At 44.8% G+C, this 12,487-nt stretch overlaps 1 protein-coding gene across 1 annotated transcript; it reads left to right on the plus strand.

Moving 5' to 3' along the window:
• Positions 1–470: 470 nt before the first annotated feature.
• Positions 471–10,210, plus strand: NRAS (NRAS proto-oncogene, GTPase). Its single transcript, XM_083508743.1, has 6 exons — positions 471–583; positions 2,671–2,797; positions 3,634–3,812; positions 4,734–4,893; positions 6,234–6,357; positions 6,968–10,210. The coding sequence occupies exons 2-5, from the start codon at positions 2,687–2,689 to the stop codon at positions 6,351–6,353; spliced, it is 570 nt and encodes a 189-aa protein (XP_083364869.1). The 5' UTR covers positions 471–583; positions 2,671–2,686; the 3' UTR covers positions 6,354–6,357; positions 6,968–10,210.
• Positions 10,211–12,487: the final 2,277 nt, after the last annotated feature.

Raw genomic sequence — 12,487 nt, forward strand, 5'->3', positions numbered from 1 at the left:
CCAAAGGATGGTGATGATGATACCCCGCCCATCTGGCTGGGTTTCCCTAGGAAAGCAGAGCAACACGTTTGGCACCAGCTTGGCTGTAGGACTGCAGCTAAGCTGGTGCAGGAGGAGGCGGCGGCGTACAAGGCGCCATCCAACCATCTTAGGAACCCCACTCCCGATCCGTGTAGACCAACAACAGACGAAGAGCTACAGTTCAGGGCCACCTGGCTCCATAAGCCACTGCTGTGGTCCTGAAGAAAGCCACTTCCATCAACTCCCGGGGCTGGAGCATTGCGTTTGGCTTCGGAGTCCTGCCGGAACGAATCCGGCGCTGTCCTTCCTTCCTACTTGCCGCAACTGGGGTGGGAAGCGCCGTCCCGCGAGCCCTCCTCCCACCCTGCTCTCGTCAGGCAGAAGGACAACAACACCCAGCCGCCCAGCGCTCCCCACGGAGCCCTTGCTTTCAGTTAGCCCCGCCCAAGCGAGCGACGTCTCCGAATGCTTCCGGCGCCGGGGGATGACGTCAACCGTACGGCGGGTCGGAAGGACCGATCTTGGGAAGGGCGTTCTGGCGGCTGCGGAGCCTGGAAGTGAGGTGAGAGGCGAGTCGTAACGAGGAAAGGGGGAGGCAGGGCAGCCCCGTCGCCCCTTCGGGCTGAGGGGCTGGTCGGGAAGGTGCGGCGCTGCCTTTCTCCGCCTGGTGCCGGGAGACGCTGCCTTGGGCGGCTCTTCGTTCGCTGCCAGGGTTGGGTGTGCCCGTCCCTTCCGCTGAAGCCGCTTCTCCCCTGGACCTCCATGCGGACTGCTGGGGGCTCTATCTCAGCGGCTCTATGCGTTTGGGGTCCGGCAGCCTGAGGGCTTGGTGGGCGACCCCCTTTCGCTGTCCTGCTCGTATGGGGAAGGGTCCTCCGGGGGCTGCCCGGCTGCCCTTGGTGGTCCCAAGGCGTGCAGAGAGATGGGGTGTGGGGCTGCCAAGCGGGGCTCGCCTTTGTCCCCCTCTGGACATCAGATGTTGGCAGTCGCAGGCTAGACGCGATTGAAGGAAAGAAGAGCCCTGATGATGGATCAGGCCAGTGGTCCCTCTAGTAGTCTAACATCCTGTACCCACAGTGGTGGGACAGGTGCCGGTGGGAAGCCCGAAAGCAGGACACGGGCGCAACAGCACTCTGCCCACCTGCGATTCCCAGCCACTGGTATTTGGAGGTGCACCGAATGCTGTCAGTGGAGGTGGAAGATAGCCATTGTGGCTTGGTAGCTTTCTCTGCCACAAGTTTGTGTCCTGAAATGTTTACATTTTGACACGAGACACCGCCTGAATCTATTCACTGTATGCTCTGTATTAAAACAACATTTCTATTTATAAAATCATTTGTATGCTAGCCTTCTGTGCAAAGCCATCCAGTGCAGATTGCAGCACCATAAAACCGTACATATACAAAATATAACAGCAGCAGCATTTACAGTCATTAAAAAACCTAAGCTAGTTTGAAAACAGTTTAAAAACATCAGTATACATTGCTAATACAGAACTCTCTGCACCAAAATTACCAATTCTAAAAGAGCAACCTTTAAGAGAAATTGGACCAAAAGAGAAGTTTTTAAGGATGACATAATGTTGAGGCCATACAAATCTGCTAATAACAGATGTCAGCTGCACTTCAAACTACAAATTTTGATATCACCCTTCAGGAAATGCAATGCAATCTGAGGCCAGTTGTACCTCTCTATCCAGATCAGCCAGATCCTCATTCAGAGCAGCTCTATCTTTTCAGAATTGAGTTTCAGCTGGGTTATCTTCATCCATCTCAAAATTGTCTCAGTTTCCTATTCAGAAATCATTTACATATTTTTCATCTTATTCTCACATCAGTTTAGGTTGAGCAGTAGCTTGCCCAGCACCACCCAGTAACTTTCTTTCCACTGTAGAAGTTCCTTAGTGGCCTTGTGCAAGCTGCCGTTCAACCTAAACTGCTTCACTGTATTGTGAGAGTAAGGGGACCCTCAGGCCCAGGGGCCAGGCCTCTCTACCTGGCCCACAAGACTCTTCCTAGGCCACACACACTCCCGAGCCACACCCCTCCTTAAATATTTTTGCCTGTCTGGAATGCACATTTGACTTCTGATAACATTTCTTGTTTGCCTGGCTGGAGTTAAGAGAGGGATGTGTAACTTACAGTACAAACATATATCTACAGTTGCTCCCCCCACTAATGTTCTGGCCATGCTCACTACTGGCATGTGGCCCCAGACAGGTTGCCGTGCAGGGAATGTGGCCAGGGGCTGACCAAGCTTCTCCACTCCTGTGGTAGAGAATGGATTTGAGCCATGGACAATCCTGTCCATGCCTACTCAAAAGTAAACTCCACAGAACTTTCTCTCAGGTAAATGTGTACAATATTGCAGCCCAGGTCTAGGATCTTATTATTTTACACTGCTGAGCCTGTATTGGGGGCGATTTGGGTCCAGATCAATCATCCATGAATTCTCAGACTGGGTTTGGCCTTGTTTTGTTTAATTTATCATCTGCCTTTCAGCCTGTGGTAAAGCCCTCTAGCTGATTACTACAGTACCAAACACGTTGGGTGTTCAGAATTTTTATTCTGTCTCTGCATTTGCTATGTGTTTCTGAAAGACGCTTTCTTTGAGATCTTGGCTCTGCTAATGTATCTGTCCTACCAACAGGTCCCTGAGGAGGGCGATGACTGAATACAAGCTGGTGGTGGTAGGAGCTGGTGGTGTTGGGAAAAGTGCCCTAACCATCCAGCTCATCCAGAATCACTTTGTAGATGAATATGATCCCACTATAGAGGTGAGCTCCTGCAGGCATTTTCAGCCTTGGGACCTTATTGACTGTGCGTGCATGATATGAACCTATGTTTCTTGTGTTTGCTGTGCTGCTACAAGAGGTGCAGCATACTGTCGTCAGTGCTAAGTGTTAGAAACCCAGAGTCTCACACTCATTAAACTTATCCCGTCTTTAGAGAAGTGGACAGAAAATATGGATTCATTTATCCTTATAATATCAGAAAGCTCAGAACTTTTTTGCAAAAGTATTGATAATTTTTCAGATCTGCTTAACTGTTAATCAGTGGTATCTTTTTAAATAATTGAAATCAGTGGGATTAAATTAGTTATGCTAACATAAATCCATTGGTTCCGATGGATCTACTCTGAGTATGATTTAGCCAGACACCACCCAGTATGTGTAACCAAATTAAAATATTTGAGTTTTGGGAATTATTTGGCAAAGAATTGGGAGAGATTGGGGGCAGAGATAGCTGTAGGAATAAAAGGTTGAGGGACAGAGCTCTCCCAGAACTGGGACACAGATTCCTCCCTTGTTCTAAGTTTGGTTTCTGGAACTTTACCAGAAACTCCCATGTTTTCAAAATCTCAACTGATATCTTTTCTTGTTTGAAAAGAGATCGCGAGGTTCTTCAGTTGATTGAACAAATAGGCATGTGTGGAATCCCGAACAGCTCATGCTTCTGGAAGCACGTCATCCTTTAATCACCAAATACAGTAAAGATTGGAGAAGGGCTGATTTTGAAACTGTGGATCATCACAGTGTGTTGAAGTGTGTGGCAAACAGGATTTGGTGGATCAGATCGTGCTTAGTCCTGAAACTATACTTCTTTCCCACAGGACTCTTACCGTAAACAGGTAGTTATTGATGGAGAGACCTGTTTGTTAGATATCCTGGACACAGCAGGGCAAGAAGAGTATAGCGCCATGAGAGATCAGTACATGAGAACTGGGGAAGGCTTTCTATGTGTGTTCGCCATCAACAACAGCAAATCATTTGCAGATATCAATCTTTACAGGTAAGCTGTGCTTGCAGGAAGGAGGTAGGAAAGGCACAGCTGCGTGCTAGTGCTGAGCCAAAATCCACCGTAGCCCTTGAATAGACTGTATTTCTAAAGCAGTTGGTAGTCATGTCTAGAACAGAGGTAGTAACTTGATCCTGCCAGCAGGTCAGATCCTGACCTCCCCCAACCCCCATAGACTGTTTTGACAATTAGGTGAGGGCTGCCCACCTGTCAGTCAGCTGCTATCTGATAAAGCATTTTCATTTGCCTGTGTGGTTTGAAATCAAACTGCGCATTCAAAAGCTCAGGAGTATATGTACAGCTGAATATGCTGTTCAACAGGTTTTTGCTCATAAATCAATCAAATACCGTTACCTGATCAAAATATTCGACAGTGGAATTTGCTGCCAAGGAGTGTGGTGGAGTCTCCTTCTTTGGAGGTCTTTAAGCAGAGGCTTGACAACCATATGTCAGGAGTGCTCTGATGGTGTTTCCTGCTTGGCAGGGGGTTGGACTCGATGGCCCTTGTGGTCTCTTCCAACTCTATGATTCTATTCAAATATTTCTGGAGAAATAGGGGACCATTATGATAGCTGCCCTGGCATAGGAAGGGATGGAGAGGATCATACTCAGGTGAATAAAAGGATGGTTGGAGCACCTTTCTGTTCTCATTACCTGGTTCATATAGTTAATGGTATGCTGATTTGATTTCTATCCCACTTTCAGTTCAGAAGGACAGCTTATATGAAATTATGCAATCATGTGATATCATAAACCCACCTTATGGCATTGCTCTGAACTGCAGGATTTTTCATTATCTGAAGTCAGAAGAGAAGCAGCCAGGTGCAGCTGCCGTGTTTTGGGAGCAATGACAATTTTAACAGCATGTAAAATTGAAACATAGAGGCTGTGATCTCTTCCCACCCATTTCTCCAGAGAGCAGATTAAAAGAGTGAAAGATTCTGAAGACGTACCAATGGTGTTAGTGGGAAACAAATGCGACTTGCCAACACGGACAGTAGATACCAAACAAGCTCATGAAGTAGCCAAGAGCTATGGGATTCCCTTCATTGAGACATCTGCCAAAACAAGACAGGTAATGGATTCTTGTGCTTCTGCTTTGCTCTCTTGAGAACTGCCAGCACTGTTCTGGTACACTGATTGAGAAGCCAGCACTAGGCAGGCAGAGGGTTGGAGCTTGTTGGTAGGAGTACTATCCTATAGGCTGCATAAACTTGGAACCTTAAAAAACACACACAAAAAACAAGCACACATCCTGATTGTGAGGAGTAAGATTCCACTGATGAAAGTGGAAGCTTTTTTTAAACCCTATTTGTCATGTAGGGATGCGGGTGGCGCTGTGGGTTAAACCACAGAGCCTAGGACTTGCTGATCAGAAGGTCAGCGGTTTGAATCCCCGCGACGGGGTGAGCTCCCGTTACTCAGTCCCTGCTCCTGCCCACCTAGCAGTTCGAAAGCACGTCAAAGTGCAAGTAGATAAATAGGTACCGCTCCGGCGGGAAGGTAAACAGCATTTCCGTGCGCTGCTCTGGTTCGCCAGAAGCGGCTTAGTCATGGTGGCCACATGACCTGGAAGCTGTACGCCGGCTCCCTTGGCCCATAGAGCGAGATGAGCGCTGCAACCCCAGAGTTGGCCACGACTGGACCTAATGTTCAGGGGTCCCTTTACCTTTACCTTGTCATGTAGGAATGACTCTTTCTGGGGGGAATCACAGCTGGGGTTAACCCTTTTCTCCCCTCTCCACTGCCCCAAATGCCATGCATGCAGCAATCAGGCCTGAAACATTCTAATTAATGTTAATAGGAGGCTTTTTTCCAAGCCTACCTGATTGATGTCTTGTGGGCACGTTTGTGGCTTGGGAGGAAAGGGTTAGACTTCCATGGCACGTGTGGCACACACACACCCCTTTCAGGTGTGGCAGTTAGGTTTCAAAAACAACAACATCACCCTCATGTTGGCTCAAAATATGAAGCTCTTTTTAAGCCTATTTGCCACACAGGTAGGGGAGGGCAATCTTCATGGTAATTACAGTTAGGGAGGGAAGGATTAACCCTCCCCCCATGTGCTGTAATACCCACAAAAATCACCTTCTGAACCTCAGCTTCAGTGTTTTATTTTCAAGTCCAATGGCTGCTGTTGTTCATGAGTGAATGTGAATGAATGAACGAATAGTGGGGATTAAGGTTTATGTATGTTTTTATGCGTGAATGGGGGTGGGTGTATATAAGGGAGAATGTGGGGGGAGGGTTCCCCTATTTCTTGCATTGATTCTGCCGACTACTGTAATGCAGTCCGCCGCTCGGTAAATTTGACATGAAACCTTTCAAGAGGGATGTGTGGAGAAGGGGCAACAAAGAAAACATCTCCTAGGCCCAGAAGCACTTGTTTCTGACCAGAATATCTTTCCCGTTCAGGGTGTTGAAGATGCCTTTTACACACTGGTGAGGGAGATCCGCCAGTATCGGATGAAAAGACTCAACAGCAGTGAAGATGGGAATCAAGGCTGCATGGGACTCTCGTGCCTTGTGATGTGATCAGGTGGGTGGCAGTTTCTGCTAAACAAGTGATTGAGAAATATGAGGGCACAGTGTTTTTGAAGAAATCTCTTATTTTGAAGGACAGTGATAAAGACAAGTTTTGCAAAGTAGGCGTAGGAGACGGCAAGAGTCAGAAAGCTGAGTGGCAAACGAGAAAATGCAGATGAATGCCTCATAAGAAGGACTTGTCAGCTTGCATCTTTAAAGCAGGCTCCTACAAAGCTCAAATGGACAAAAAGGGCTTGGCAAAAATCTTTGGAAACCTCTGACATAGGGGCTGTAGCTTCCTAATGCTAAAGTTCATGTAATAGGTGTCAGGTCTCTATAGCATCTTTTAAAAATAGATGTTTAAATAACATAAAAATCTACCAGTTGGACTACAGTCTTTCTGATAGGGATAAAATGCCTACAGCCTGTTCCCTCTGCTCTAGCGTCACTATCCTGGGCAAATTCTACAACTTTCTTGGTTTTTGTGGGTTTGATTCACTGGAAATTAATGCTGCATGTGGAGTTCTCCTGGGACTCTGTTTTGGCAGTCTTAAACTTCGCCCTGTTTCTGTTATAGAGCATGTAGTGGAGCAAAACTAACACGATGTATCTCTTTGTTTCAGCTGTCAAAAACATCTGGCCAAAGTGCAGCTAGAGGGTGAATCTTAAGTCCACTGTTGCATTTCACCAGTACCCTAGTGCCAGTTCTAATTCTTTTCTGTCGGCACCTGAAGAAAATGTCTCTGAACATCTACCTCTTTGCTCAGCTGAGCAAGCAAAGAAAGTCTCCTCTGTTGGTGGTGGGATTTCCCCGCCCCCACCCTCTCTTTCTCGGAAAGGTTCAAACAGAGGAACTGGTATGTGAAACTGTAGAGGCCGAATACTTTGAAAGGACCATATACCTGTTTCTGGAAGGAAAGCTGGAGAAAATTGTGATCACACTGTACTGAAAAGCCTGACACTCTCCACCATTTTTGGACAGGGAAATGCTAGCAGCATGCCCCTGCACTGTATATCTAAAATATTTCTATAGCACACCAACTTATTGCACTTATTTTGACCTCTAGCCCTTGGCTTTCTTTCTAGTAAGAGATCTTGAATAACCAAGTGCCTATTTGCAAAGGCAGGACAGGCCTTAAACTTACCCTGCAAAGCTCCTAGCTGTCCCATCTTGAGCACATGAACCTGCCTCAGACCATTGGTCTGCCTGCTCTTGACCTGCAGTGGGTTTCCAGTGTCCTCCTTCCCCGCTCTGTTCACTGATCCTTCTTAATAGGACTTTCAGGGGATTGAATGTGGAACCTTCTACATGCAGAGCATGTGTTCTGCCATTGAGCTATATCACCTCCCCAGTAATGCACAAGGACGTCTCTGCACCGTTGACCGAAATACACATTGATCTTTAAGACCTGTGGGGAACTCCAGCAGTCATTCGCCATCCTCCAGTGTTAAATACATTTCATTTAACTCTCCTTGACAATGCTGGAAGCCATTGGTGCCTCTCACCAGGCCCAGTTAACAGCCGTGGATATTAAAACTAACATTTACTCCAATGCCGGTCATAAATCATGGCTCTGTGAGGGCTATGTAGAGAAGATTGAACTGCCCCAGCTTTCTATGCACTTCTCTCTCTCTTTTTAATTTGTTCAACACCTTTGTCAGGCACAGACTCTTTATTTTTGATCTGTGAAAAATGAACCAGGGGGAAACACACTTCATCAAGATTATATACTTTGAAAGCTCTTTTCGGGTGACTGCTGTGCAGTTAAGCTACAGGTAAAGAGCTAGGGGAACAAAAGGGGAACACAAGGGGATTTAGCCGCACAGTTTGATGCTGCTTGGATAAAGAAGTAAATTGCTGTTGTGCATTCAGCCTTACGAACTTTGGAACTGGATTTTTCATGAGCCTATGTGCCCCATAATTCTCTGTTCAAATGAATATTTGCTGGGAAAGACCTGATTGACTAGATAACCACTATTTATTTGAAAGCCATAATATTTGATCCTGGTTCTCATGTCCTGTTCCTGTTTTGCAACTGAATGTGTGAACTGCCTTGATTCCAAAGTGTTCTTGCTTGATATGATGGAAATTTGTACAAAAGCGCTGTCTGTGGTAGTTGTTTGATACATACATGTCGTTGCTAGATGTTGTGGTTATTGCATTTATAAAATCTTCCTAAGCAGGGGCCAGACTTCAGTAGAAATGGAGTACAGGATCATAAGTCCTTTATTGGTGGTTTTATTACGTTGCCATTTTACTGTACAAGCTCCAAGTTGGAGAAATCACTGTGCAATCTCAAATAGCGAGATGGTGGACACCTGTTTCCTAAAATAGCTTTGCTCTTGCCTAATATGAAGATGATGGTGTTTCATTTCAGAGATGTGCAGTATTCTGAGAGGGTGTTAATATTTCTTGCATCTAGGTAAACTCTTAATCAGGTCTAGGCCTTAAGACATCACAGAACTCCCTTTGTTAAGGGGCTGGTATCACTTAAGCAATAAAGTGGTACATTGTTTAAGTCCATTTCCTTTGTTTTTATGGCCAGAGTTCCTATGCCCCTTTCTATTTGCATGGCATGTATAACTGTAACAGGTACATTGATGGAGGGAGCAGTATTTGTTGATTTTCTGCTCATCTTGTAGCTGTTCAGGATGTTGAACATAGGAGTACTGCCAGATAAAAGTGGCAGTCCTTGTACCACTTTAGGAATTCTCCCTCCACTTGCATTTACCATGTAAAGCTTGTGTCTGCAGAAGCCTGAAGATTAAGTGTCATGTCTGGCTGAGCTTTCTGCATATTAGCCAGCGAAAAAGCAGCAGTGAAGAAGATATTGGCCAGTTTCACACCCATTGTTAATCTGAGTCCAGTTGCTGCAGATGATATTCCTTCACTAGACTAACTTTGCATTCTCTAGAGATAAAGCATTCTTCCACCTTCAGAATAATTATTATTGTTATTATTATTATTTGCCTTGATGAACACCTAATTGATTAACTGAAACTAGTGGTCAGTATTTTTTAAAGTATTTGCGGTATTGTTTTTAAAAATACTATTTGAATTCTTCTGGCTCGGGGGCAGGGGTGGTACCCTGCAGATGTTACATCTTCCCATCTTCCCTGACTAGTGGGCTGACAATTGGGATCCAGCAGCATCTGGAGGCACCATATTGCCTGCCTCTGCTCTGTGCCTTTGTAAGTGGCCAGTTTTGCCGCATGTGACTGAATTAATGGTTAGAGAAAGCACAGATATGGAGTTGAAAAGGGAAGAAAGTGCCTATTTGCTGCCTGATGAATTTGAGTTCTGGGGTGTTATAATTTTAAAATGCTCACAATGGTGCTTGCCTCTTCAGATTCTCCAGCATAATATAGGATGGTCATAAGCTACGAGAAATAATAGTAATATACATGAGCAAATGGCAAAGTGTGCATTAATAAGATCTATACTGATTTTACAGCTAATTGAAGAAAAGCTCCCTTGTATGTTCTTGAGTTATGGGAGTGACACTCTGCCAATTTCCTACCATTTGGATAGTAGAAAAGGTGTCTTGTCTTAATTGGTCTCTAACATACCGGTAACTGATTCTGCCACTGTTTTGCTCTTGCTGACAGGCAATCTCATTTCCTACAGCAGAATACCACAATTAATATGGGGCAGTAGATTCTGTGTGGATAGGAAGCAAGGCATGCTTCAGCTGTGATTGCACAACACTGGATGGGCTCTCTTTTTAAACATGCATTTAAACATGGCATGTCACCAAAGGACTAATGTCAACTCTATTACTATGTAATCCATTTCTCACTCATTTTGTGTTTTAATCAAATAATGTTTGTAAAAAAATTCTAAAATATATCGATATTATTCCTTGTTGTGTGTGTAATTCTTATTATCCATTTCATTTCTATATTGCTTTATATTTTTAAGGGGAAAACAAATCTCAAAGCGGCTTGCAACCTTGGGATACTAGTAGTAACTTCTAAGTGGCAAAGAAGTATGAGCCTTCTTAAAAGTCAGTGTAAATCTATAAGTAATGACGGAGTGATCTGAACTGGTCTGAACCCTATATTACTCAATCAAGCCACAGCAAGCCTGCTGCTGTGTCATAGACTCTGTCTGACAGTAAGGAAATTGATTTACACTTATCTGTCTTTATCTTCACCTCCTACTTGCTTTAGATAAGTCTCTCATGGGAGAAGTCTCTAGGTTTCCTGTTCTCTCTTCAGCTTAGAGGGTTTTCCCCTTCCTAAATCATACTTTGTAGCTGGACTAGAGATTCTCCATTAGTTATACATAGGTGATGGTGGAAAGTTCCTGAGTAAAGGCTGTTATGAAAGCTAGCATGGTGTAGTGGTCAGAATGTCAGACTGGAGGAGATCTGGGTTCAAATCCCCAGTCAGCCATTATGCTTACTTGGCCCAATTACTCAGCATAGTCTTCACAGGCTTGTGAGGCTAAGCCAGAGGTCCTTGAGGAGAGCAACTTGGGGAAAGGCTGGGATGTAATAAATGAATGATTTCTCTTTTACCTTAAGGGGCATCGCTTTTCCTAAGGGAGCACAAAGCTACAATTTCTCCTATGTCCACAGACTACAGTCTGATTGGTGGGATAAGCCCATCTGGGCAAACAAGACTTCTATTGTTGGGAATTTAGAGCCTATAATCCTACCTCTGCCAAGCACTTGCACTTTCTGCTTTTGAAAGGGCTGCAGTGGATCCAGTTTATCTTCAATATGAATTCAAAACTTTTTTGGGGTTAGTTGTCATGGATAACAAACCCTAGCCTGCTTCTACCCTAAAGTCACATTTTTGCATATGGGTCAGCGGTCACTCAGAAATGTGGATTATCTGTTTCTAGGTGAGTAATACCTACATGTTGCTTAGTCTTCAGATTTTAGTGATCTTTGCCACCCCTTTTCTAGGTGCCCAGGACCCTTAATTCCTAGACTCGCTTGCCATGTTGACACATTTTCTGGGATTTGCAAGCTTCTCTCACAGGAGCTCAAGAGGAAAGCATAAATGCACTTTGATGGGTACTGCAAAATGATAAGCAACAAAGCCAGAAAGGTTTTCATGAGAACATTGTTGTTTTACCTCTTTGTTGCAGAAGTTTGGTTCTGTAGAAGCAGTGTGAAGAAGCTCATTTGAAGGAGAAACACTAACCAGGAAAATGTTATGCAGGACGTGTCCTACCAGCTTTCTTTGAATCATAGTGGCTGGGTAGAACAATTACAGTACTGTACTGTTGAATTGGTACACTAAATGGGCAGAGGATTTTTTGTGCTTTTTTTTTTTTTTTTTTTTGGTAACTATAAGAGCCCATCCCTTTCCTCTAAAGTAGGAATGGGAAACCTGTGGCACTCCAGGTATTATTGAACTTGCCTCAGCCAGCATGGCCAATGCTTAGGGATGACAAAGTCAAAAACAACCTATCACAAGCAGTTCTCATTCCTCCTCTAAAGCTTCTGCAGGTGTGTTACCCTGGTATAAATTATCAGAAAGGAGCAAGCAGAATCTACGTATGTTTACTTCTCCCTTAATACTGGAGCTGGCTGGTGGCTTGCCACGCAGAGGAAATCCAATCCCTTAGTTATCTGATATGACCACATGCAAGTGTGACTTGGACAAGGGCTGTTGCTTCAAGAAAGAGTAGTAAGAACTAGTCTGTGATGTGTGGACTATTTGTGCGAGTGTACAAACAGAAACAGCATTTCCCATACTTCTGCTAAAGGTCACAATTTGTTTTTATGAATTAAAATCAGGCAGAGCACTCATGGCAATATCTGAATTAAAATGAAGCTTTGCTGCTAAGAGTGAGACCTTACATTTGAACCCTGATTGTAGAGTTGGAAGTGACTGTGAGCATCATCTAGTCCACCCCCTGCAACGCAGGAATTACTATTGCACTGGGGAAATGTCTGTGCAGCGCACTTCTCCCATTCGTTTGCTTCCCGTTTTCTTTTTCCTAGTGTAAAGTATGAAGCCTTTCCCTAGATGTACCTGAGCTGACGTCCTCAGCTGCCACTTTGTTTCAGCACAGGACCCGGGTGGTGCTGTGGTCTAAAACCACTGAGCTTCTTGGGCTTGCCGATTAGAAAGTCGGCGGTTTGAATCCCCACAACAGGGTGAGCTCCCATTGCTCTGTCCTA

This window comes from Podarcis liolepis (assembly GCF_965112155.1).
Source record: "Podarcis liolepis genome assembly, chromosome: 6".
NCBI lineage: Eukaryota > Metazoa > Chordata > Lepidosauria > Squamata > Lacertidae > Podarcis > Podarcis liolepis.